This window comes from Peromyscus maniculatus, chromosome 3 (genome assembly GCF_049852395.1).
Source record: "Peromyscus maniculatus bairdii isolate BWxNUB_F1_BW_parent chromosome 3, HU_Pman_BW_mat_3.1, whole genome shotgun sequence".
Taxonomy (NCBI): domain Eukaryota; kingdom Metazoa; phylum Chordata; class Mammalia; order Rodentia; family Cricetidae; genus Peromyscus; species Peromyscus maniculatus.
In genome coordinates this window covers 118,901,205-118,928,717 of record NC_134854.1, presented here as the reverse complement: position 1 = coordinate 118,928,717, position 27,513 = coordinate 118,901,205, and the positions used below count along the sequence as shown (strand labels likewise).

Genomic DNA, 27,513 nt, shown 5'->3' with positions numbered 1-27,513 from the left:
ATCCTGTCAAATCTTTGTGTCCCTTTCTTTCCATTTGTTCTTGTCTTGTAGGCTTACAATAAGTCAGGAGCAAATCGTACTGACATATAATGGCTTTGCTGTGTCACAAAAAATGGCTAGGGATGTAGTGACTGTTTCACTGTATTAACAAAGAGTTGAAGAAGACCCTGGGATGCTCATGGGTGAAGAATACAAAGATCTCTTACAGAAGCTTGCTTCTGCACTCTTCCCAATGCCTGGTGACAGAGGGTGAGACATAAGACTACAAGAGCCTCAAGTCAAAGTCACCAGGAATAGAGTCACTGAAACAGTCGTCCTCTTCTCTGGAGGAGAAGAAAGGCAAAGTCAAATCAGACTTTGACTTGTTTAGACTGAGACTAATATTTACAATTCATTAAAAACACCCCTATTGACCAGCAGTAGATCTTTCCCTCACATATTTACTCAAGTTAAAATAGATATGCATTACTTTAAATATTATATATATGTGTCTTTAAAAATTCTTACAATTAGCTTGAACTTCTGAGAGGCAATTGGTACTATTCAGGATGATTGGAAAATATTCTCAGAACACATTGGGCCAAGATGCTACCATGCTGAATTAACACGATGTTGGTATTTCTAACAATTACCCACACTTACTAGTAAGAAATGGAACCTATAATTTAGAGAGTACTTGAGGGAAGCCAACGTGGAAATCTAAATAGAGAAACTTATATGAACATCTCAGTATAAAACAGGTCCCTTCATCCCACACACCTGGGAGTCTGTGGGAGTCCAGCTCCAACCTGCTCCCATTTTTTGAAGGGTCCTTAGGTAAAGGAGAGAAGAATGAGGAAATATTAGACTGAAAGATAGACCTAGATGACGAGGAGAAAGACAGAGACACAGGACAGCTTCAGGAGAACCCTGGATCAATACCCAGCCACCTAGAGCTTTATTCAAAATGGCCTTTTATAATATGCCAAGGGGAGAGGCAAAAGACATTCCCCTTGCAAGATCAAAGTATACCATACAGCCAAGCGTAGGTCCTTCCAAAGACCCAGTAAACATGCCCATGGCCAAATCATCCTATTATGCAGCCCTGCTGGGTAAAGCAAGGTCAGATTCTCTGACTCTGAGAAAAGTCTCACTAAATGACCTCTGTGGGTGCACGAGCATGCTCGCGCGCACGCGCAGACACACACACGCACACACAGACCTTGCACAATAAATCCTCAGTCATTATTTAGAAATAAAAGCATTGTTTACAGAAGCTCTTCCACCTAATTTATAGCAATGACCCCAGAAGGCACAATCCATATGATATATAATAGGAAGAGTCAGGCATTGCTCAAAGTATATGATGTTTCTGTATCATTTGGCTGTACTGCCTTTTTTCTACTTACCTAGATATTTGAATCTTACAAGAAAGCCTTTAAAGCTCAATATGTGGTAATATCAGATGGTGGTTTAACTATATTTGATGCATGAGGTCTCCTGGAACTCCACAGCCCAGGTTGACCTTTTGTCTCTACCTCTTAGGGAAGAGAGTAAGGGAAATTCAAAAAAGATAGTAAGGGTGCCAAAGCAGAGAAGAAGGTTAAATAAATGTAGGTATTTACCATTGAGAATGCTATGTAGCTGTCAACAATTAGTTTGGAGGAATATACACACATATGGGAAATATTTATCACATGTTAAGTGAAATGAGCCTTCCATCAATCAACATTACAGCATTTAAATCTAATAAATATCTCCATTGAGCTTTTACTTTTTAGTGCTTGGCTTAGACTACAAGGCAATCATGAAAAGGCATGGCCATCTCTAGGAAACAATGTCATGGGTGTTTTTAATGTATGGATATTATATAATTGTATTTTAAAAAATCCTTCCAATGAGCTTGAACTTCTGAGAGGCAATTGTTGCTATCCAGGATGATTGGGAAATATTCTCAGAACACATGGGGGCCAAGATGCCACCATGCTTAATTAACGTGATGTTAATATTTCTAACAATTACCCATATTTACTAGTAAGGTAAGAAATAGAACTTATAATTTAGAGAGCAATGGAGGGTAGCCAACATGGAAATTACATCACAAACATAGTTGTATTATTCCTCAAATACAGAAATCCTTCACATCCTCACTTTGGAGAAGACAACACACTGTGGTTAGACAGACACACCTTGCCAAAGGTTGTTCTATTAGTAACAGGTACAGCTATGATTCTGCCCAGGGTAATAGCTCAGCCCAATATTCTAGCAACTGCATCAAAATGATTGCTCCATATTTACTTTTTCATATAGAGTATGAGGTACCCTAAATAAGTTTAATGCTAGCAACGCGTACTTGTCCATATGCGCCCATAGATTTGAGAATGGAATGTTATTTAACTATGAATATTCATCACAGGATTAAAGAACTTTTTTATTGACTTTTGCTTAGAATACAGAGGTGGTGGTCCTTTTGTTTGAAGCAACCACAATGACAATAAAGAGTTTCCCAAATGAAATAAACTTGTCATGAGATGAAAATATTGCTGTCATTCAGTTTATCATCTAACACAAAGTTAGAGCCAAATGCCATTTCCCACTCTTACAGTATAGCCAATACAATGTACTTTGTGCTTTTCATCCAAAATCTGAAGGCATTTTTTCCACTCTAGATCATTAGCGATGAAAATTAACTAGAATAGGGATGGAGATTTATAGGTAACAATCTCAATGCTTTCTTTGGCCAAGAATGTAAGAGAGCATTATAGCTTTGTGCTGTACAATGCCTCCTGCCTTCTAGGCAAGAGCTTCTTCATGGAAGAGGCCAATATGTCTTTAGTAGGCTAGCTGCCCTCCTCCCCATTGTTAGCAATGCCTTATGGTATTCACTTTGAAATGGAACAGTTCGAGTCACAGTCCAAGTCAGTCAACCTCAGTACTAATGACATTACTCTTGGATATGTATTTTTTTGGGTCAGGGGAGGAGTCCAGTGTATGACAGATACTTAGTAGTATTCCTTGCTAGAAGCCAGTAGTAGTAACACCCCACTTATTGATAAATATCTGGAATAAAAATGTCTCCTGATATTACCAAGTTACTCCTGGGAGAAACTGTTCCAGTGAAGAACTGATTGCATTATATTCTCAAACTTGGGCTAGTCACATCCTTCAAGACTAAAGACTTTTCCATTGAACGGGAAAACAAATGTGCTGGCCAGCTTGTACCTCTGGCTGTAGTTGCCCAGGCAAAAGTAGACCTCTTAACCCAAGCTGGACCAATCAAACACACTCTGTTGTCTCAGAAATCATATTTACAGCTTGGGATCTTGGTTAAATATACTTTACTGAAACTTTGTTATCATGCCAAGTGAGATCAGGGTGGTGCCTTCTACCTGTTTGTAATTCCTAAGAGAGTGTGGAGCAAATGCTTGTGGAGGGACTCAGGCCCTACGAAGGGGAATGAAGTAAGCCTAGATCTTAAATCAAAGGAAGAATATTGACAGCAGTTGCCTAAAGGATTTCCCACAGTTGGTTCATGCAGAATTCTTTCACTTCCTAAAATAACTTAGGTTTTCTTTGTTGTAGCTTGAGTGTGCTTCTCTCTCAACCACTTACTGATCTATAAAGAAAACTAAAAACCACAATCTAATCTAGGCAGTGTCCTCAGCCTTCATATCCAGATGAAGAAGAGTGGATCTAAGCCAGAAGATAGAAGTTCTCAGTTCTGCTCTATGACCCTGCACACATGGGTCATTTCCCTGACTTCTAAGTCCCTTGTGAAGAATTAGGAAATCAAATCACACCTACACCTTTAAATTATCATAACAGTAGAGAACCATGGGATCACTGCTTGGCCATAGTATAAAAGATTATCTTAAAGGTGGCAATAAGATTTAGGATTAAAGTCTGTGATACTGGCCTTCAGAGTCACAGAAGAGTTGGCTTTCAAAGTATGTACCAAGGGGATTATCCTACTGTCCCTAGTCTGTTTCTTTATGCTTGCATTGAGAAGGAAACAGACTCCTCTGTTATTCAGTCTCCAGCATGGCCTCTGATGATCTGTGTCTGTTTCTCTTCATGTTCTGGCAACCCATCTTTATACTGAAGAGGTAGAATGGTGTAACCAACAGCATAGCAACAAAATAATGACAAGTAACTTCTAAGGTCTAACATAAAGGACATTGAAGCTTATGTTTGGTTTTCTGGTAGGCACTCTGGGGAAAACCTACTACCATGCTGTAAACATACTAAGCTCCAATGGAGAGGTCTACATGGCAGAGAACAATTAGCATTGGCCAATAGCTATGTGAGCAAGCAGGCACCAGTCAACATTTTAGAACTCACATGAGAGCTTTTAAGCCAGATCCTCCCAACTAAGTTTAATTCTTGATCCACAGACATGCTAGGATAATATTTGAAATTTAATCTATTTATTTAAGACAGGGTTTTGTGTAGTGCAGTTTGGTCTTAAACTTCCTATGTAGCCAAGGACAATTTTGGTCCTGTTTCCACCTTCTGAGCATTGGGATTACAGACATGTACAACTACACCAGGGTTACGCTGTGCTGGAGATGGAACCCGAGGCTTTGTGCATGCTAGGCAAGCATTCTACTGTCTAAATTATAATCCTCATCCAAGGTATTTTCAGCTGTTAAATTTGGGTGTGATTTATTACACAGAAATAGACAACTCATACAATGCTAGTAAGATTTTTTGGTAGGATTAGATAAAATAACATATGATCAATATGTACCAGATTTTGGCACATACTCAAGGCAACAGGTTCATTCACATATATATCCAAATCAATCAGAGTGATATCTGGCAGATAATTAGTGCTCACTAATTATCTTTTAAATGAACATTAGGTACTGCCAATTTTCCTATCACTAACACCATCATCATCCCAAACAGAACACTGTCCAAATAAGTTGAATCCATACATTTCTTGTCCTAAAAATTCCTTTACTTAATTTTCTTCAGAAATATCAAAACAAAATGTTATTTGAAATCCCTCAAACCAGATGTCTCTCTCTTCCTTCCCATGCTCTCTCTGTCTCTGTCTCTGTCTCTCTTTCTCTCTGTCTCTGTCTCTGTCTCTCTGTCTCTGTCTCTGTCTCTCTCTCTCTCTCTGTGTGTGTGTGTGTGTGTGTGTGTGTGTGTGTGTGTGTGTGTGTGTGTGTGTGTATAGTTTGCTGCTATAACAGTATACCTATGACTAGGCAATTTACAAACATAAATTAATAAATTAATTCCCACAGAAATTCCCAATCTAGAAAGTTGGATGTTCAACATCAAGCCATGAGCATCTGATGGAGGCCTTTCATGATACATCATCACATTGTGGGAAGCAGAAAAGGAGGGGCACTATTCTCACTCATGGTTAGTGATGTGCGGTGCAGACCTCATGGCTCAGTCACTTCTCAGATGCCTCACCTTCCTACACCATCAAAATGGCAGTCTGCTTTCAACATGAATTCTGGAGCAGACATTCAAACCTAACACCGGAGGAACATAAGTTCCACATTTATGCTGAGTTCTGGCATTTAACTACACAGCAGTTTATATATGCCTTGTCAGTGGTCCAGAAGCACAGTTAGTTTACACAAGAATTCACTGTATGTTGTATGTAGTGAACTCATGAGTGAACCTTCATTAGAGAGTGGTAAAACCCATTGCTTACCATCCACACAGGAAGGTCGATTTCTTGTTGTTCCAGCCACTTTTCCAGGTAGACAGGAACACTTAACTGTTTGCGACCGCTCCTCTATACGGTTCTTGTTACAACACCTGTGGGCTGCGATCACTTCACAGGTCCCTCCTTCTGGCAAGACAATAAAGAGATGTACGTTGATTAGACCCAACACAGGGGTTAGTTAGGCATATTAGAATACACAGACAGGTTTGGAGAAAATGACAGGAATTATAGAAGGGTCCTGTGACATACAATTACTAAAGAGCTCTCTTCCATTGTCCATGCAACCTCAGAGAACACGGGCATTGCAGTGTTACACTCAAAACAGCGATGAATGCCAGTGAATAAATGGGCATCTCAAGATGTGATGATTCCAGGTTGGATGTAATAGGAAGCAGTGGAGCAGCAAATGCCTGAAGCTAAAATGCCAAGTAAAGAGACCACCTGATTTAGATGCACTGTGCTGAGTACTCTTACTGTGCTATCAACATTTAAGGTTCTCTGAACACCCACTAATGATGAGCAGCAACAATACAGTGATGCAGAATCTACAATTCCAGGAAAGTGGCCAGTAATCAGTTCTTCCCACTGCCTACCCATGTTAAGGGGGCTGAACTGGATGAAAATCTAGTCCAGAATCATTGCCAAGCCCAGACGGCATGCACAAATGAAAGAGGGAATTTCTAGAAGAAATGGTATGTGCTTTCCACAGCATGGCTAGACATAGGACTTCATTTAAATTGTTAGGGCTCACTTATGCATGCATCAATGTAGATGGGCATCCTAATGGATTCTGCACTGCACTAGCTTCTGGGTATGAGAGCTCCTGGGTCAGTGTAAAGTTGCTGAATATTCAAGTCACTCCTTTTGCTTTGGATTTTGCTATGGCTGTTAAGCTGCCCATAAGCTAGTCATCTTTCTCCATTAGCCCCCCAAAGGCTGAGATTACAGGTATGCACTGCCACAGCTGGCTTGGATCAGTTTTTTTCCCTTGCTGGAATGAGCTTTTCAGAGCTATAAAATATACCAGGAATTAACTTTCCCAACAGCAAGTTTTGAATTCAGAGACAACAGTTTTTTGTTTTTACCAAAATGGGCTCCTGACATTTATAATTCTTGACCTGTGGCATTCAGTCAACAGAGATGGCAAGAATTTGTTGAACAAGAGGTCTACATATTACTGTTATAAACTCTAAGGGGAATGTATACTATGCAGATACATAGAAGGTACATATTGGCACACAGGAAAGTACAAAAGGGGACAGAAAAAAGTCAATAATTAAGACAATTTGTTCTCTGAGAATTTAGTTGTAGCACAGTGTTTTAGGTTCATTGGGAACAGGGCATGATGTAGTTCCCTCCCACCAATAATTGGAAAGTTTAGAGATAGTTTGTTGCCTGTGATAAGGAGGAGCAAGGTGCTACTTGAATCATATAGGTAGAAAACAGGGTGCCATTAAACATCCCACAATGCTCCCTGACAGCCTGCTGCAGCAAGAGAGCACCTGTCTCAAAAATATTAATATCGACAGTGCTGAATAACCTTTGTCTTCTGTTGAAGAAATACACCAAAGTGACCCAACATTAGGTAGGTAGCTCTGTCTCCTGCAAGAAAGGGAAAAGTCCAAAGCTTAATCCAGCTGATTTTCATTTGAATTTCACTTCTTCCACTTAGTATTTGAGGGTCTTATTTTCCTCATCTGTAAAGTGAGGATAATAATCATAGCACCTACAGCAGAAGCTGTGCAGATATCAACTAGATAGCATACCCATCTAAGGGGGTTATCAGTGAGCCTGATGCATAGTCCAGAGTCCTATAACAATAATATCCAGTTGCAGAGGGGATGCCTGTGCTGACGTTCCTCGCCTTTGTTTCTTGTTTGGTTTTGGCAGTGATGAGGACCAAAACCAGGGCCTTGTGAATGCAAGGCAAGCGGAGTTACATCTCAAGTCTACCTACTCTCTTTCCTGTCTCAGTGTATATGGTCTTTTCTGAAATGTTCTCTCTTAGCTCCTATCCTTCTCCATCACTCCAGCACAGAGGCATAGCCCTGGAGTATTGTCTCTTAGTGCCTATCCATCTAATCCCACCTCCCTCCAACATGCACATACACATAACTATGGAGAAAAAGAGAAAGGGGGCGATAGGGAACAGGATACATACATGTATGTATGTATGTATGTATGTATGTATATATATATGTATATATATATATATATACATGTGTGTGTGTGAGAGAGAGAGAGTCCTCATGAATTTTCTTTAGAGCTCAATGCCAAGACCAATTCCTTCGAAAATGTCTCATCATCTCCACAACTATTCATTCTCTTAGTGCCCCATACATTTCCAAATACCCAGTAGTCAATGTTTGTGGTTCCTCCTAGTCAAGCTGTAAACTAAGGCAGGATCGAGGTTATTATTTCTTCTCAATCCCATCAACATGGAGGGAGTCTAGAAGTCTTTTCTAAATGACTGAATAATATAAATGGATTAACTGACATTAATAGGAATAGGGTATGTCCCAGGTTCTGTAAACATAGGTAGAATGGGAAGTCCTTTTGTGTATGGAGACTACAGAAAACTTCCAAGATTCTGAGTTAAAAGATGAGGGTCCAACAGGCTGTCATGAAGAGCAGGACTTGTAGTAACATAATAATCTGAGGAATTTTTAAGAAGTCATTTTATTATTATAGAATAATTTTACATTTCCAGAAAATTTATGAAGATGATACTGAGAAGCCCCAAATACTGCTCACTCTACTATTTCATGCTTGCATTATCTAATTATTGACATCTTCAGTATGGTGCATTTGAAGTTCATTTGTCCCTGGCATTATGATCCAGTCCTATGGTACCTGCTTGCTTAACATGTTTTGGCTTTGATGACTGGGAGCCCTTTTTTGACTTATGCATCACTTTAACATGTGGTGACCATTGTAGTTTGTCTGACTTTTGTTTTGAACACTCCCTTACATTTTGACTCTTCAAGTTGCTCCAGGATCACACTCTCTAACACATTTGCATTAACCAAAGTCTAAGCTCTCTTCTACTTTCTTAGTTTTAACCTTTTCTACTCCAGGGTTCAACCAGGCAGATGACAATGTGTTCACTTCCCTTATCTCTCTGGGTGTCTCATGGCTGTGACATTTTCTTGAACATTCTTTGCTTTTTAATAACCTTGGCATTTGGGGGTAGACTGGTCAGGCATTCTGCAGAACGTCTTTCAACTGGGCTTTGTCTAATGCTTTTCTTATGATTAGAGTAAGGTTATGTGTATTTGAAGGAAGACTGGAAAGGTAAATGCCACTCTGGTTCTAACCTATCACAGGTATACACTATCAATCCAGCTTTGCCTTATTGATGCTGAATCTGGTCACCAGGCTGAGGGAGTAGCTGTCAAATTTCTTCATTGTTATAGTATTTTCTCTTCCTTTCCACTTTGTAATATATTCCTTGGAAGGAAGTTGCTGTGAACAGTCTACATCTAGGAACTGAGGAGTTATATTCTGTGTCCTGAAATTATGATAATACATAAAAGTATTTAGAATTCTTCTGCATGAACATGGTCTCTTTCTCCCTGTTTTCATTTATTTATATCTATGTATACTCATGGATTTATTTATGCATGATATTATGTAGTATGAGGTCACTTAATTGCTTCACACATTCCTGCTTTGACAATCGTGTGTTTTCTTTGGGCTTCTATTCCCCTTTGCCCCAGTGACGATTGTAAACTTGATTTGTTTTTGTCTTTATCAAAATTCTTCCTCAATTCTTGGCTCTTCAAAATACTAAAGGATCCTATTATAGATGTCCTGGCCTTATGCTATAATCAGCCACTTCTCCAGAGCAATTATTGTAGCATTTCAAAAATATACTACAATCAATGAACTAAGGCTTCCAGGCCAGGTAAGACAGGGTTAAATTGGAGGGGGTCTTTTCCTCTCTCTCTCTCAGGAGAATCCTTTCTGATTCAGTATGGTAAGCATAGCGATTTGGAAAGACAATGGCCAGTCCCAATGCGGGTGTTCAGTGCCATCTCCCTGGCATTTGTGTACAGGAAAGATTGGAGAAGAGACAAGTGGCCAAATAAGAGGGACAAATAGCACTGCACAATACTGAGAAGGAAATAGAAAGACTTGAGCTGGGGTCAATGGAAAGTATCTCCTGATCTCCACACTTGCAGGGCTGGAATCAGAGTTAATGGAACAAGTCCAATGGTACATTTCACTCTCACACAGTCACCCACGATCATGGTGCTTTGACTAGCAGTTGTCAACTGCAACTACCTTCAATCAAATCAGTAATAGCTAGGTTTACACTTCATGAAAATACCACAAATTTAAGTGACTAATTGGCTCTAATACCAGACAGCAGCAGCATTTGTGATAGAAAATAGCACAAGGCGTGTGGATGCTCCCAGGAGGCACTTTGAATCTCATTTGATTTACACTCACGTCAGCAGCTGTGATAGATGCACAAGATCATGAGTGTAGCATGCTGAACCCCAGCAACTTTACACGACATCACCCCCAGCATATGAAAAACCAAGTCCCAGATACAATTGATTACTGGATTAGATGCACACAAGAGTAACTGCAGTCTATCAGATTCCAAAGCTCATGAGGTTTGCATCTTGTGCAAAAAATAGTGATTCCTTATTGATCAAAAGCATCCAGAAAAGAAGTCTGTTCTGTCTCTCGGGATGGCTGTCAAAGCTAAGGGTCCAGAATGCCTCTTCTCTCATTCCTGTCTGCGCCCTCATTTGCCACCCCTCTCCTTTACTTTCGTGCCTCCTCTGCAGACATTGGTCATTGGCTGGGGAAATCAAGCTAACATGCCAGGCATGGGCTTTTCCAAGGATTCCCACATTACCTGGGACACTATCCCTGCAGATCTCTGGTTCACTCTTAATCCTTCTTCATCTTTGTTCAAATGCCACTTCATAAGAAGCCTGATTGATTGCTCCATTAAAATAAATCCTAATTTCCTCGGCAGGCACACATGGGAATTCTTCCTTTGACCTGTGTCTGACTCCCAGCCTCTCCTAGAGTACCTGCTACCTTCAAATGCTATGTGCAATTTCTTTGTTGTCCTTGCTGCCTGTGTGTCCCTCACTGGAGTGTAAACTTACAGAGAGGAGTCCCTCTCAGTCTAATTTCCTTTTCAGAATTGCTTAAAGATGGAGCTAGGGCCATTGCTACCCAAGCTATCTGAGGAAGATGGACACCTAGAGAATGACACAGTCCTATAACTAGCGGTGACATCAATGCCATTAAAACCATCTCCTGGGGCTGCAGAGCTGGCTCAGTAGGTAAAGTACTTGTCACACAAGCCTGAGGACCTCATTCAGGTCACCAAGACCTATGTAAGAGGGGAGGGTGGTAGACATCTGTAACCCCAGCCCTTCTGGGACAAATATAGGTAGATCCTTGGAGCTCTCTGGCCTGTTTGTCTAGCCAAATCGGTGAGCCCCAAAGCAATTCCATATTCAAATCTATCCTGATTATGTAAGTCGAGTCCATTTGCTTGTGCTGACAAAATAAAAAATATTGAACATTTTATAGGAAAAGTTTTCCTTATGCTAAGTGATGATTTGTGGGGTTTTATAGGCTGTATAAAGGGATCCAGCTGCCTTCATGAAAGCAAGGAGTCTGCTACCACAATTTCTGCAAATTTAGTACAACAAACTATTCTTTAATGATAGTACTCTGCTAAGGAAGAATGAATAGAATTGTATTTATCCCATTACCAGCTATCCAAAGATAGTACTAAATGACAAGCATTTGATGGATAACAGACAGGCATATGGATACAGAATGTAACTGAGAAAGGTGGATGTCTTCAGCATAGCAAATAAAGTATGGTAAACACAGAAAATGTAGTTTCCCCCCAGATCTATATTTAATATTTCTTAGTGATAGCAGAATCCCACATTTAATTTAGCCCATGTAAAATTTGGTGAGAAATTCATAAAATTCTATGAAAGTAAAACCCTGGTTTTGTACCATAACCACAGAGATAACAAAGGCAATTGTTCACAGCAGCTGGATGCTTGGAAAAGAGGGAATAAAGAGGGAATGGATACACACACACACACACACACACACACACACACACACACACACACACACACAATCTTTCTAAATCAAAGGGAAGAATTTGTTTTATCATAACTTTTTCTAAAAACTAGAAATATGGACCCCTTTATTTAATATTATTTGCATTTTAAGGAGTACCTAGTGAACTATCCCTTTAAATCTAGATGCCAAAGTTACTTGAAAATCACAACAATATTTGTCATGTAAATGCTTTTCAGCCTTTTCCGTGGCGCCATTGCCAATCCATTCCCAAATTTTATCTTCATCCAAGTCTAAATGATTTCAAGATGATCTATGGCTTGTCAAAGCAGAGTCATTTAAGAGCTCAGAAAATCAGACTTCCCCTTTCTGCATATGGATTATTTGGAGAATGGCTTCTTCTCGATTGTGCCCAGCATCTGTACACCCAGCCAATCACAGAAGGAATAACTGATTAAGTAACGGCAGAAGATACAACACAAATAACAGTCTGGATGCTGTCTGTACTATTCATATTTCCAAATTGCTGTTCATTTTGACTATAGAAAACAAGTCTCCAATAAAATATCCATAGAAATGCAGCCCTATACTCTAAATTTACTTTTATAAAGGATTGTGTTGTTTTCCAGTTAGGATCTAATACAGAAAGTACTTGTAGGTCAATCCGAAATAGCCAAGTATGTTCAGCACATAGCAACTGCCTAGTTCTCTCCCCAGCATATACCTTCACCCTCTTGCCTCTCATCCTCTTCAACTACCTTCACCCAAGTGCAAGGGAAAATCCCTTTCAAGGACATCCCGTTGGGGCATCACTCTGTTTCCCATCTCTCTCTATCTCTTCAGTTTGTCAGAGCTCTGAGTGTATTATCAACTTTACTCTTAACAAAAAAGGAAATTTCTAATGCTCTCAAAAGTGAAAAGAAGACACCATTTTAAGATTATTTTAGGCAGCATCAACTCTCTGCAGAGTCCAAATGCTCCAAGCAAGAGATCTCTTTCCCAGCTCCATGCATCACTGTCTTGCTCTGTACAGGGGAGGAAGCCCAAGGGAGCTGGATTGCTAAGGATAATGTTTCTTTTAAAAGGGCTCCCCACTGATGACAATTGTGCATCATGATGGAAAGGGAAGGAAAAGGCTAGGAATGATTGGCAGGCTGATGATTAAAAGCTGAGCTGAAGATTGTCATCACAACTAGAATTTGTCCCAGATTGCAAATCTACTAAAAGTAGCCTATACTAAGCAACTGATTCATTCTGGGCTATAAACTGGGGAAAAGCAGTTTAAAATGGTCACCCATGGGAGGTTCCTCATGTCTATTCCTTTTCATATGTCAAGGAATTCAATGTTTATCTGTGTGCGGATGGCTTTGCAAGCAAAAAGAAGAAGTGTAGTGGAACAATTTAAATTATCACAAGAGCAGGCTTTCTGGCAAAGAAAAGAATACTCCAGGCAAGAGGATATAGTGAACTTCTTTTCTTTTCTAGAAAGCCTGCTTTTGTGTGGTAATTGCCTCAAAAACAGAGCAAAAATGAATACATACAATTTCTTCATTTGCTACGTGTATGTATGTGTGTGTGTGTGTGTGTGTGTGTGTGTGTGAAAGAGAGAGATTCTAAACTCAAAGTCTTCTTTGAATGCTCTTCCTGAACTGATACACAAATATTTTCCTAATATATGTTCATATACCTCACATAATTCTCCCATAACAGCATTTAGAATGCATGATCATGATTTTTAAAGTAATGCTTACTTTTGTTCTAAAGGGTTGGCACAGTTCCTTTTCTTTTTCTTTTTCTTTTTTTTTTTTTACTTTGTTTTATTTTTGTTTCTTTTACTTTTGAGACAAGATTTTGCTCTACAGACCAAGCTAGTCTTAAACCCATGGTGATTCTTCTGTTTCAGCCTTTGGATTGGAATTGACTAAACATCTGTGATAGATGGAAAGGAGAAAATAAAGAAGCAGAGAAGGGAAGAATTGATGAGGGCGAGTAAAGAAAGAAAAGAAAAATTTGTATATGGGAAGAAAGGCTAAATATTAATTTTCATTATAAAATATTTTTATAAATTCTTTCATACATGCACACAATGTATTTTATTCATATTCAATCCACACTTTCTCCCCCTAGCTCTTCCCAGATCCCCATCTCCCCACCCCTTCCCAAATAAATGAATATTTTGGAAACTTTTCTAAAAGAGTCTTTATATGGTCTTTTTCAAGGATCAAATTGTATGATAAATTACAGCTTTCGCAAAGAAGTGACTTTCCAGTACACCTAGAAAAACCAACTTGAAACTTTGGTTTGAGGTAGAGTCAAAATGTACAAAAGCTTTTTATTCTAAATGAAATAACTTAGAAAGGAAGTAGCAACACACACACACACACACACACACACACACACACACACACACACACACACACACACCATGAGTCTTTGTAAATAGCCAAGCAAGGATATGTGTTTAAGGTCTATGATGGCTAATTATGGTTTGCATCTGGAGGAGAGGGAACCTCAATTGCACAATTATGCTTTGCTCACAATGTTTATCTCAGTAAGCAAATGAGGACACAAGCAAAGCAGTATTTGGAGGAAATTAATAAAAACCTGGGCTGAAGTATGTTAAGATTGACAAGATTAATTGGACACTTAGATTTTCACTTTATTTCAAGTAGTTCCTTTCTTGAAAAGCTGTAATATGTAAGATAAAGCAGAGAGCCTTTGAGATTCACTTTTATAGGACTTCCTGATCAGGCCTTAAAAATAGCTCTTTAGGAACCTATTGTAGCGGATGTCAGAAATGCATATTTAAGACACTGTTAAAAATGCTTTATTGACCCAATGGGCTGGAAGGAAGCTTCCAGTGTCTCTGTCTGTGAATCGTTGACAGGAGAGACACTAATGGATCTTCAGGCACAGTCTGGTCAAGCAGGGCAGAATGGCTGTTTAATGTGTTTAGGCTTAAGATTAAACAAATTACCATCTTCTCTGTTCCGGGGCTCTGGGCATGTACAAGACAGATTTTTAAAAAGAAGAAGAAACCTGGGAAGGATAGCCATGTCCGATGCAACATGCAATGGGAAGACCACACATAGAAGCTATTTGCTAAAATTCGAGTCCTGGAATATGGCATTTCCTCTTATTTTTCCTCCAACACTTTGGTTTCTCAGCTAACAAGTGGATGATAAAATCAGCTTTATAAAGGTGCTTTGAGGACTAAATAGGTGTGGGGGTTATGTAGTTCAGACAGACTACAATAATCTTGGGTTCAAAGTAGGCACCAAAGGAAATCTGATGCTACTGATGGTTTTGGGATGATCTTAGACTAACTAGGAATATTGACGGGAGAAATAGTCTTCCTGTGTTTTCCTTCCTTTTGCCAACCTGAACTATGTGCATCATCTCCTTTCTATCTAGTCAGTGACAAAGTGACTATATTCAGTTCTCAAACTCCCCCTGAAATAAAATACTAAAGTAACATCCCGAGCAACTCATCTTATTCACTACATCCCTTTTTTACTAAGAAAGAAATGACTTATACAGTGGATGCAGTAGGACTCAACTGTATCAATCATTTTTATTAATGGCTCTATTCACATGAAAATACATTTTACCTAAGGATGCAACAATAAGCTTAGAAGACAAAGAATCTCTGATTCTTGACTATTCCTTAAGTAAGGTAGAATTTTTATTTCTTCACAATAAGGAAAGCTCTTGATGACACTGAAGACTGTAGCCCCTGTTATGGGTTGAACATGAAATTGTCATTTTATTACTCTCAGGTCTATCAGAGGATTTTTATCTGTTAAAATGGAGCAGAGACTATCACATATCCACCTCTCTATTCTTCATCCCCAAAATATGCTTGGTCTGGACTTACCCTTAATGCTTTGTAAATTACTGTCATGTTAGAAATTATTTATTGTCCACAACATAATCATTCAAATAAAATAAATGTGAAATAAAAATAAATAAAACAAATAAATGGGACTCTTCTTTGTCTAAGATGCCTTTTCACCCTGGATGACCATGAATGTCTCTGGAAACTGAATTATATCGTCTGAGCTTTTTAACATCCCTGGGCTATAATCTACAATAATAAGATATATTCTACTTCCACTGTTAGAATTCAAGATAAGAAAATGTCTCTGCCTACCATTCCATTACAAAGTAGGGCAGCTTTGGTCTAAGTCTTCTGTAGACCTTCTCCAGCCACACAGTGAACCAAGGTTACCGGCTCAGCGAGGCAATGGCCAATCTGACTTTCCTTCTCCTTTGGTAGCCTTCAAGGCTGAGTTTGATATGGGGACAATTTCTAGACAAGACGTAGGCTATCCTATTTCATATGAGGAACCCTTGTGGCTATGTTAATTTCCCTAGGATTATATGAAAAAGTGGCACTGAGGTTGAATATATTAACACTGAAATGATATTTCAAATAATAAGCCTGTCTCGAGTTACTCAGCTCAGGGACTGAGGTTACAAAGTTGTGCCTTCTAAGTCTTGGACCCTCAGAAATAAAATGTTCTCTCTTTAAGGAATATTAAGAGCACTAGAGAGTTGATGGGAAATTAATAAAATGGGCAGCATACAAGTTCTTCTTACCAATATAAAAATGCACTTTAGTTTAAAAAATACCACTGGAAGAGAAGCATTTGGACCAGGTGATGGTGGAAAGACAGATTTCTGAACAGTGGGGATGACTGCATCTATCTTTCAGGTGCTGGGAGCCTCCTATCAGGGGCCACATGCATTTGAATTGTTTATCTGCGATAATGGGTCATCTTCGTGCCTCTTCACTGTACTCTTACATCGCCTACTTACTATGCCATTCATTTGGGGTCTATATTTCCTCATTACATACATTTAATGACATCCAAACATGAATATAGCTTGAAATAAAATCAGTATAGAAGTGCAACAATAAATATGTACTTTTAAAAAATCTCTTTGAAGGAGTTCCTCCCATTATCCTCCTTTGGGTAAATATGATGGATGTTGAATGGAACACAGCACTGATGATACACAAGTGTCTTCATGACAACATAAAAGAACTAATTAACAATATGATGCTCACAGCCTATCACTGCTACACCACAGCTATTTTAAGACATCTCCTCCAGGTAAATGACAAACATACTCATAGAAAAGTATCACTAAGTTGGCTTAGGCTGAGAGGATAAAAACATGATGTCAAATAACTTAGGTAAGGTGGTTGGAAGACATTGTCCTCTGGAAGATACAGTCTCACTCTAGGGCTTGATGCCAATTGGTGGCCCTTCTTACCGCAAACTGACCTTAAATTGCAAGCCCTTTCCTCAGCATGCATGAAACATGAAAAGCACATACAACAGCCCCCACACTAGATCTTATTTGCGGACTAATTATTAGCAACCTCTTAAGCAAATGAATGAACAAACAAAAAATTAGTATTTTGGTTACATCTATTGCTTTCTATAATAAAAGGCTTTGTCAGGAAGCAGTCTATATGGCAGTGGTTCTCAACCTTCCTAATGCTGAGACCCTTTAATACAGTTCTTCATGTTGTGGTGACCCCCAACCATAAAATTATTTTTGTTGCTACTTCATAACTATAATTTTGATACTGTTATGAAATATAATGCAAATATACATGTTGTCTGATGGTCTTAGGTGACCCCTGGGAAAGGGTTGTTCAACTCCCAAAGGGCACATGACCCACAGGTTGAGAAAAGCTGCTCTATGGTACCAAAGGCTATTTATTCATTTATTTATTTTTATTTATTTATTTTTTAATCTCAGATATCCATGTCTAGGCAGGATGGTTAGAGACATAGTGATTGAGACTGGAAAATAGACCGGGGAGCCAGGCTAACAGGATTTTGATACAGCTCCCATGCTTTATCAGATGTATTTATCTCAAGAAAACCACGATGCTTTGCTTGCCTATTTTGCTCATCTGAGAAGTAACGAAGAACAATCTTTCGTCCCTTATGAGTTGTTGTGAAGACGAACAAGTGAACACAAGCAAAACGTGGGTAAAGGTGGAGACTGGAGAACATCACGCAACTGTCTGCTGACAGGGATGGCTCTCTCTCCTCTCATTCCAAGAATGGCTATGGAAGCTTGCTAGGGTTACACATCTGGCTGCTAACGGAACTGACATGTCACAACCATGCTGAGAGTTAATTGACGGCGCAAAACCCTCCAGAGAGCCCCTTTTGCTGTTGCAGCAGCTAGCAATATTTCAGATCAGAGGTCAGCAAACTTTTTCTATAAAGGTCCAGACTGTAAATATTCTCAGCTTTGTAGGCCTTCTGGTAAGGGCAACTGCCAAACTGCCATTACATCATGCAAATAGCTTTGAGCAATATGTGAACAGGTGAGCATGGCTGTCTGCCCACACCGGTGTTGTTTATCGAAACAGAAACTCGAATTTCATATAATTTTGATGTGTCATAAATCATCTCTGTTTGATCATTTTTTCCCCAGGCATTCCAAAAGGTAGTATTGTCTTAGCCTTTAGATCATACAAATCTAATGGTGAACCAGGTCTGCCTGATGGGCCATAGTTTGCCATTCTTAATTCAGTTAGTGACCACTCTAGAATTCTTGCTCCTGATTAACTGAAAAACCAAGATCACTGTTGAGTCATGTCTTATAATCAACTAGTAAACGTTAGTTTTTTTTTTTAAGCCAATGATAAAGAAATGGGTTGTTGCTGACAATACACCAAGGTCCATTCACTATATTATCTTTTAAGATGATGAGACTAAATAAGATATATTCAACCCTTAGTGTGCTTATGTACCTTCCACCAATGTGTTTATTCACAGTGATAATGATGGCTGGAGACACCTCCAAAGCTTTTGCCCACTGAGAAAGTCTTCCAAACCTCTGCCTTCTGTGAGTCACTCCAAGGAGATAGATAATTCTGCTCAGCTTTGGCTGAGGGTCTGACCCTTGTCATCCTGGTATTTTATTGGCTTGGCTGAGAGGTAATAATAAAAGTCTATATTTATTTATAATGTGAGACTGAGCTTCACAACAACAGCCAGGGAGATCAAAATATCACAGACATTTAAGGGGAAAGGAGGCAAACAGAAATGGATTTGTGTTACACATGGTAGAAGTCATTAAGGATGACTCAGGTAGAAAAACTTATTACTTCTCTTTTTGACAGTGATGACAATTTAATAGCATTTGACTCCACCAAGTTGCATATGGCATCCGGAGGCATTGAAAGGGGTGGTTTATCAAGATGATAAACAAGGTTTCATTTCCTCTCTGGCTGCATGGATGTGATCAGAAGTCTAAGGCCACCTGAATTCACTTAGGCTGGCCACAGGCAGACACTAAGCTACCAAGGGACCATCTGTGCTTAAAATGAGCCTCCCTTTAATGGACCTCCTTCAAGCAGGCCAGCAGTTGCAGATGCATGCTTGCATGTGTGCATGCACACTGATTTCAGGGTAGGCTGAAGGGCAGAGGGAAGATTAATTAATTAATTGTTAATTATTAGTTAATTGTTTTAGAAACCTCATTATGTAGGAAACTCATGCAGCCCAGTTTCAAATCACAGAGTTAGTTTTGCTTTGTGTATGGGGTAGCTATTGCAAGGCAGGGTGTTTATAATCTCACTTTGTGAAGATAGTAGAATGAATTCATGTGAGGAAGAATAATCAGAGACACTTCTAACGGGGTGCTTCTTTGTATGACTATGATCATCATTGCTGTATGTCACTGTCACCCTACAGCAGACTCTGGCCTGCTACACTTATTGTCTTCTGTTCCTGTGAAGCCAGTAGCTTTTCTTCCTCATTCCCAGCTCCTGAAGTTGGATAGGTGCTGATTTTAGTCCCAGTCCCATTAAGACTCAGTCCTGAATGTGCCAATCCTGCCACTGTCTCCAGATGCTGGGAGCTTCTAACAGTTCTGGCAATTTGACTCAAATTATTGACCGTGAGACCCATCCATGGAACATGTATGTATACCTAGAAAATAATAAAGTGTTCATGTCTCATTGTTGGAGAGATATGGCTGGAGCTTGCTCATACCTTAGCACCAAGGTAGAAAAGTCTGCAAGGGAATAGAATCAACACAGGAGAGGGTTGGAAACCTCCCTGACACTGTTATTAGTGCCCTTTGCTATTTCCTCTTGACATTGAACTAGTTTGCCATGAAATACATATGTATTAAAAAAATATCAGAAAGATCATATTTTATTTCTCTTTTCTTTGTAGGTAGGCATCTAAGTTGAATATTTGTGTCAGTGTCCATTTCCTCAGAGAATTCTTTCTTACCCTCTCAGGTCAATGATATCTTGTTCCTCTCATATTGCACTCTCAAATCACCATGACCTTCACTTCGGCACATCCATAATCACATCTTTACAAGTATGTGTTAAATATTTTATCACTGTTTCCAGTAAAAAATAAAAACCCCTCAGGGCAGTGGTCATGCATGTCTTCACTGATGGTGTTATCTCAAGTGGTCAGCAGAATGTCTGATTTTGGAAATTGTTTTGGCCAACATAATGCATTCCTTGGTGTTCATGGGGAATTGGTTCTGTACTCCACACAAAGACATTGATATCTGGGGATGCTAAAGTCAATCTGTAAAATGTTGTAGCATTTACATATTATCTACACAAACTCCCACACATTTTGAACTTCTGTGTATTAGAAGAATAACTTAGGCCAGTGAAGAGTGTAGTGTGGCCTCACATTCTCTCCCTTTATAATACTTTCTTCTTGGCAAGAATGGAATTTGTGACTTCCTCTTAGCTAACACAGTACAGAAAGAGTGATTGCATGTGACTCTCAAAACTGCACCTGAGATGATGGTTTATTTGGTAAAATACTTGCCACATAATCATGAGGACCTGAGTTCAAAGCTCCATAACCACATTTAAAAAGAGCCAGCCTTGGAGATCTGTACCTGTAATCCCAGTACTGGGGAGTGAAGACAAGAGATCTTCTACAGTTTGCTGACCAGCTACCTACTCTAGCTGAATCAGCAAGCTTCAAGTTCAGGGAGATATCCTTGCCTGAAAAATAAGGCAGAGAGTGTAGATTGAAATTTCTCTGGTCCTGCCTTGCCCAGTAGTCCAGATAAATCTCTTCTGCCTGTGGTCCCACAGCCAACTTATACAATAATCACTCAGAGGCCTGTTATTAATGACAATCTGTATGGTCTATGGATCAAGCTTCTTGCTAGCTAGCTCTTTCACCTTAAATTAACTCATTTCTATAAATCTGCTGACATCTTGTTGCTCCTTCAGCATCAGGCTTGTGTCTCTCCCCACTCTACCCTCTCTCTGTCTCTGTTTGGATTTCCTGCCTTGCTGTAAGCTTTCTTGCCATAGGCCTAAACAGCTTTATTTATCATCTAATGGGAGCCACACATATTCACAGCATACAGAAAGACATCTCATAACAAGAGGGTAATTGAGAAAGACACCTGTCATTGAGCCCTGGTCTCTGCACAAACATGCACACATAAAAACAAAGATCAAAATTAGGTTGTGTTACCTGTCAAAATTGATATAGTATACCCTTATGATAATACATCATCAGATATAGGTAGATGGATTCTCTATTGCTGGTGCTAAGTGAGCTGTGGCACTCTAAAGAAATGTGCGTATGGAAAGGAACTAAAGACAATCTTTCAGATTTTTGAGTGGTCCCTGGCCCCTTCAGCAAGAAAACAGAAAACCAGTCATTCAGACAGAAGATCTCTAGACATCACCCTTGGGAGGAAGAAGTCTTCATTTCCACACTGGGGCATTTGATTAGAGCATAGTCTGAGCCTGCCCCTGAGTGCAGTCTGGTAATACTCTAAGAGAAAGTTTCTAAATCATGCCCAGAATCTAATCCATGGGCACTTTGAGGTAATAAGTGTGTTATTCTAAGACCTATATTTGCTGTGTAGACACCTAATGCAGGGTTTAAGTGAATCCATGTATCTTTCAGCTTGCTCTACCTCTTTCTTATACCCTTCCCATGCGTTCTTAGCTATGGATGAAGGGACTTCAATGTAAAAATGGTTGCTAAGTTTGATATTTGAATCTAATTACCAAGAACATCAAGAGTCACTAGTATTTGTTTCATTTTTCAATTGTGTATACATAGATTTTGTTATTGGAGAATCTGTTCAATGAGGAAAAGGATTTACAGTTTCTTTACTGGGTGTAGCCCTTTGTCCCATTGTGGATGCTAGGATGACCTTCAAGAGCTGTGTTTACTCATTAGGAGTGTGATAAGCAATCTTGATTGCACAGAGTCCACAGTGGTGGAGAAGGGCTTATAGCTATCCTAAGGATCTTTGTGTAGATTATTGGCTTTATGTTTTATATCTGGCAAATGCCAACAACTGTAGCATCATATACCTTGATTTACTTGTCTCTGAAATAGAAATGCTGATGAACACCATTGTTTACATTTACAACCACTGTTCAGCTTATCTGTGCCTTATTCCTCCCCCACCCCCTTTTTTTAGTGTGTGTTTCAAATTTTTTTATTAAGGAATTTTTATTCATTTTACATACCAACCACAGATCCCCCTCTCTTTCCTCCTCCCACCCATCCAGCCTTCCACCCTCCCCATAACACCCCCCCATTCCCTCCTCCAACAAAGTATAGCCTCCCATCGAGAGTTAGCAGTCTGTACATTGAGTAGAGGCAGATCCCAGCTCCTCCCCCTGCATCAATGCTGTGCAAGGTATTCCACCATAGGTAATGGGCTCCAAAAAGCCAGCTCATGCACTAGGTATGAATCCTGATCCTCCTGCCAGGGGGGCCCTTAAGCAGATCAAGCTACACAACTGCCTCACTATGCAGAGGGCCTAGTCCAGTCTCATGGAGGCTCCACAGCTGTTGGTCTAAAGTTCCTGAGTTCCCACTAGTTTGGTTTGGTTGTCTCTGTAGGTTTCCCCATCATGATCTTGATGCCCCTTGCTAACTGTCATCATAGAGTCTCCATCCAGTAACTGATGTGAAAGCAGATGCAGAGATCCACAGCCAAGCACCAGGCTGAGCCCCAGGAGTCCAGCTGAAGAGAGGGAAGAGGGATTCTATGAGCAAGGGGCCTTATTCCTCTTTCTGGTAATAGCATAGGCATTTTCCTGTCCATCTTTAGTTCACACCATGCAGTGGACAAGAACTCTGGGATAGTACTGTGACTTAGACATGGCCAAACAGTATAGTCTTTCCCTAGTCTCAAAGAATGGCCAGAAGGTGGGGTTTTGACCCAACTTGGTTCAATCAAACTCAACCTGAGGTCTGTGTGGAAATACTGGGTTAAAAGAAGATGTATTTCTGTTGAACTTGAAGACATGAGCTGACCTTTGGAGAGGGCCTGAGCTGATGCAGAGAAAAGTGAGAGAGATTATGGCAGGGAAGCCAGCTCTTGTGACCCCTTTCATCTCTCAGTACATTGTTGCTGGTCCCTCTCTGAAATTTTCAATTCAGTGTGTCAATATATTCCCCTTTTATTTGCTTAATCCACTTGGAATTAAGTTGTCAAGAAGTTCTAGGGGTTGGTAAGTAAAGACCCATAAAGCATTCAGTACAGTGTTTAAAATGTCCTTCAAACTGGGGTGTTTCCTTACCACTGTTTTCTATTGTTATTATAGCTGCTGTAATAAAAAGATTGAAATTTTATCATGCTAATATGCATATGGGCCTGGCAGAATTACTAATAGTCTCTAAATTTACTGAAAGAGATTGAGAGAGAAAATCAAGTAGGTACCAATTTCCTTTGATTTTTAGTACAGGCAAAGTCATAAGAACATACCACATCAATTATAGCAATTGATAATAATCAGTTGAACTGACCTTGGTCAACTGGAAGTTTGAGCCATTGTTGTTATTAATGAAATGGCAAATAGCAGGGTCAACGATGGTGGGAAAAGAATAGAGTTAAAGACTACTGAACTCTGTAATTTGCCAAACAAGGGTTCAAATCTCACATCTGAAGCTTGTAAATCATATAGCATGAATTTGTGCTTTAACCTCTGTGAGCTTCATAAAATGTGGCCATAAGAACATCTCCTAAGATAATTGTGGAGAATCAATGGCATAGTAATTATGTAGTGCTCACTGTAGCCTGGCCCAGATTGTAATTCTCCATGGTATTACTTTTGATATTTGAGTTATATTGACCATCATAGATAAAAGACCTCAACTTTAAGGAGATATAAATTAGATCTTAACATTTTAATGGACAAAAATATGGATTAACTATTATTTAAGTGATAATATGATACATACAAACAATTGAACTGTTAAGTTGTGAAACTAAATGACAATAGCATTTTGCTATATAATCTAAAAGAATGCAACTTTGAAATGGTAAACACACCCCTATAGATAAGTTACCAATGTGTGATGGAACTCTTCCTCAGTGAGATATAAGTCAGCCAACAAACAGTTAAAGGATGGTAAGCTGATGAGCAGAATATGAAGTGTTCAGCTCCCTGAGGAAACGTTCATGAATGTTAGTGACGGTAATGAAATAACACAGGGAGAAGCTGGCTGAAAGGTACATACGCTTCAACCTCAGGCTAAGGTTTTCTTCTCCACATTATATTCAGGTTAATGGGGTTAATGTGGGGTTTGGAGCTATGGAGATAGCCCAGATGGCTCATGTTCAGCTTCTACTCTACTCAGTACTACATGAACGACATGGAGAGAGATGCTAGCTCTGGATGGAGCTTGGGAAAATGTAAGGTCTTTATGACAACAGCATTTGAGATGGAACTCCTTTCTCTAGGCCCTCCTAGTTTCGCTTGATCCTTTCTTGGTAAATAAAAAGGTTTTCCCCAAAACAAAATAGAAAGTGACTCATAAATGACAGTGCTCAAGTCAAACCTGGGAAAAGTTGTCATTAAAAATGAGCTGAAGGGGCAGTATGGAAGACAGTTTGGTGTGAATATATAACAGACATTAAAATCTAAGTTAAATGGTCCCCTGTTTATTGGAAGGACACCGGGTAGCTTATAAAAGATGTCAACAGGCAAAATGACATGAGCAAGGCAGTGCTTTCACCTCTGTGGAAAACCATTAGCTCTCCTGTAGGCATGCACCCAAGAATAATGAGGGCAACCAGGCAAGAAGCACATGAAAATGTTCACAGAGGCTTTGTTCATTATAGTCCCAGAGGAAGCTCCTCCGATGTTCAACAGCAGCAGAGCTAAGCTGGTGTGTTTATACACTAAGACAATAGGCAGTATGGAAGCAAGCCATCTAGTGCTGTATTCAACAGCACCAATTAATTAAGCCGATACAAAAGAGGAGGTAGTATGTAGATCAGTTTTAATAAAATTACTTGTAAAGGTAAAATGAATCCATAGTTACAAAAGCAGTTTCCTCAGAAAGGTAATGGTGCCTGGAAAAAGTCTTCAAGGGGTTTTCCAGATTGCAGGATGCTGTGGTTCTTGTTTGAGTTGCATTGTTCTGGATGAATTCAGTGAGTGAATATTCACTGGGTTATAACTTGAAAGCTTTTATCCATTCCATTATATTCCAATTATAAACATACTTGAGGCAGGCCTGGTAATACAGGCCTGTAATTCTAGCTACCCAGGATACTGGGGCAGGAGAATCCTAAGTTCCAGGCTTGCTCTGGCTACAGAGTTGAGCTTGAAGACAGCATGGGCAATTTAATGAGAAATGTGTCTCAAAGTTTTGCAAAGTGAAAGAAGGCTTTTGCCCTCTTTTGCAAAGTGAACCAGAATGTAGCTCAGTGGTAGAGCATTTACTAACTCTATGTGAAGCTCTAGGATCAAATCCCCCACAATACCACTCTCTAAAGCAAGAAGAAAAGAATGCATAAAGAACATTAGAACTCACACTTAGAACATGCAGCCCCCACTTCAACAGGTTTTTTTTATTATAAATGAATAAACAAAACACTTAAAATTCAGTAATATAATTTAGAAATCTTTTCTCTGTCTCTCAAAAAACTCCAAAGAAAACTATAATTAAGAGTCAATGAGAGTATGTAGAAATATACATATCCTAAACCAACTGGGGTATAAGTCAGATGTCAACTTTTAAACATTTTGAACTACCTGACTCCACTACTGAGTTCTACTAAATATTTAAAGGATAAACAACACTATGATTCCTTAGTTAATTGAATAACAAAACCCTTGCAAGCACATTCTACAAACCTAGCTTTACTCAAATACTAAAGCCACACAGAAAGAAAGAAGGAGAGATTGAAGATTGGAGGACAAAAAAAAAAACTACCATCTGAAAATAGTTACCATGTCATCATCACTCTATGGTAAATTATCTAGAATAGAAATTAAGAAAGTAACCCTGCCTATAATAGCTACAGAAACATTTAAAGAAAGGAATAAACTTAACCAAAACCATAAAAGAGCTCTATAATGAAAATCATGAAGCATTGATTAATGCAATTGAACACACACACACACACACACACACACACACACACACACACACTAAATGGAAAGATACCTGTGTTGTTCATGGATTAGATGAATCTGCACTATAAGAAGGTCCATACTGACCAAAGGAATCTACTAATTCAGCAAAATGCTGATAAGAATACCAATTGCCTTCTTCACAGACTAGGAAAGAATAATCCAAAAATGTATACGGACACACAAAATGTCTGAATACTCAAAGCCATCTTCAGTAAAAAGAATGAAGGAGGAAGTGTTACATTTCCTGACTCAAAATGTGCATTGAAGCTGTAGTGATGACTCTGGATAAATCTAGATACACAGGTTAAGCAGGCAGAGAAAAGAGCCCAGAAGTAATTCCACATGACTACAACTGATTTTTCTACAATGATTCATTGGAGCAAAAGGATAGTTTTATCAATTAGTTAGTGGTGGTGGGAAAAATGAACACCCACATAAAGAAGAATGAAACTGCACTGCTCTCTCTCATTGGTTATCAAATCATTTCAAAATTTATTAAAGCCTTAAATGTAGGATCTGAAATGATGAAACTGCTATCATAAAAGGAGAGAACACTTCATTAGAATTGGCTGTGGTTTGTCCTTCCTTCCTAAATTCCCTCCCTCCCTCCCTCCCTCCCTCCCTCCCTCCCTCCCTCCCTCCCTCTGTCCCTCCTTCCTTCCTTCCTTTCCTTTCCTTTCTTATTTTATTTATTTATTTATTTATTTATTTATTTATTTATTTATTTATTTATTTCCCTCTTCCTTTCCTTCTTTTTTCTTTTGGATGCATCACTAAAGCAGAAGTAACCAAAGCAACCATAGTCAAATGTCTAACTAAATATTCCTGCACAATAAAGGAAAGAATCAACAGAATGAAGAGACAGCCTTCAGGATGGGAGAAAATATTTGACAATTATTTATCAGATAAGGGATTGATATCTAGAATATGAAAACAACAACAACAAATAAATCCTCAATAGCAAAAAAAAACCAAAAAAACAAATAGCCCAACTGAAAAGAGGCAGTAGACATATAAAGACAATTTTAAGAAATCTAAGACAATTCTATGAATATCATCCCGGGTATAGATGCAAAGGAAATGAAATAAGTAAGTCAAGGAGACCATTGCTCTCCCATGTTCCCCGTTCTCAACAGCGAAGCAAAGGAAGCAACTGGAGTGTCTACTCAATAGCAAATGGAATTCACAGTGAGGCGTGTGTGTGTGAATACTACGCAGCCACCAGAGAGCAAAGGCCTTTCATCTCAAACAAGATGACTCCAATTAAAGATCATTATGTTAAGTGAAGTAAGCCAGACAGAAGAAGAAAAGATCTGCATAATCTCAC

General features: G+C 39.2%; 1 protein-coding gene across 3 annotated transcripts in view; it reads right to left on the bottom strand.

Moving 5' to 3' along the window:
- The window catches only part of Tafa1 (TAFA chemokine like family member 1), a 520,237-nt gene that overhangs the window by 117,474 nt on the left and 375,250 nt on the right, over positions 1–27,513 (bottom strand). For all 3 annotated transcript variants that reach the window (XM_015989287.3, XM_006972568.4, XM_042273694.2), the window contains exon 3: positions 5,660–5,800. In XM_015989287.3, the coding sequence (XP_015844773.1) occupies positions 5,660–5,800 (141 nt within the window). The remainder of the gene's footprint in view (positions 1–5,659; positions 5,801–27,513) is intronic.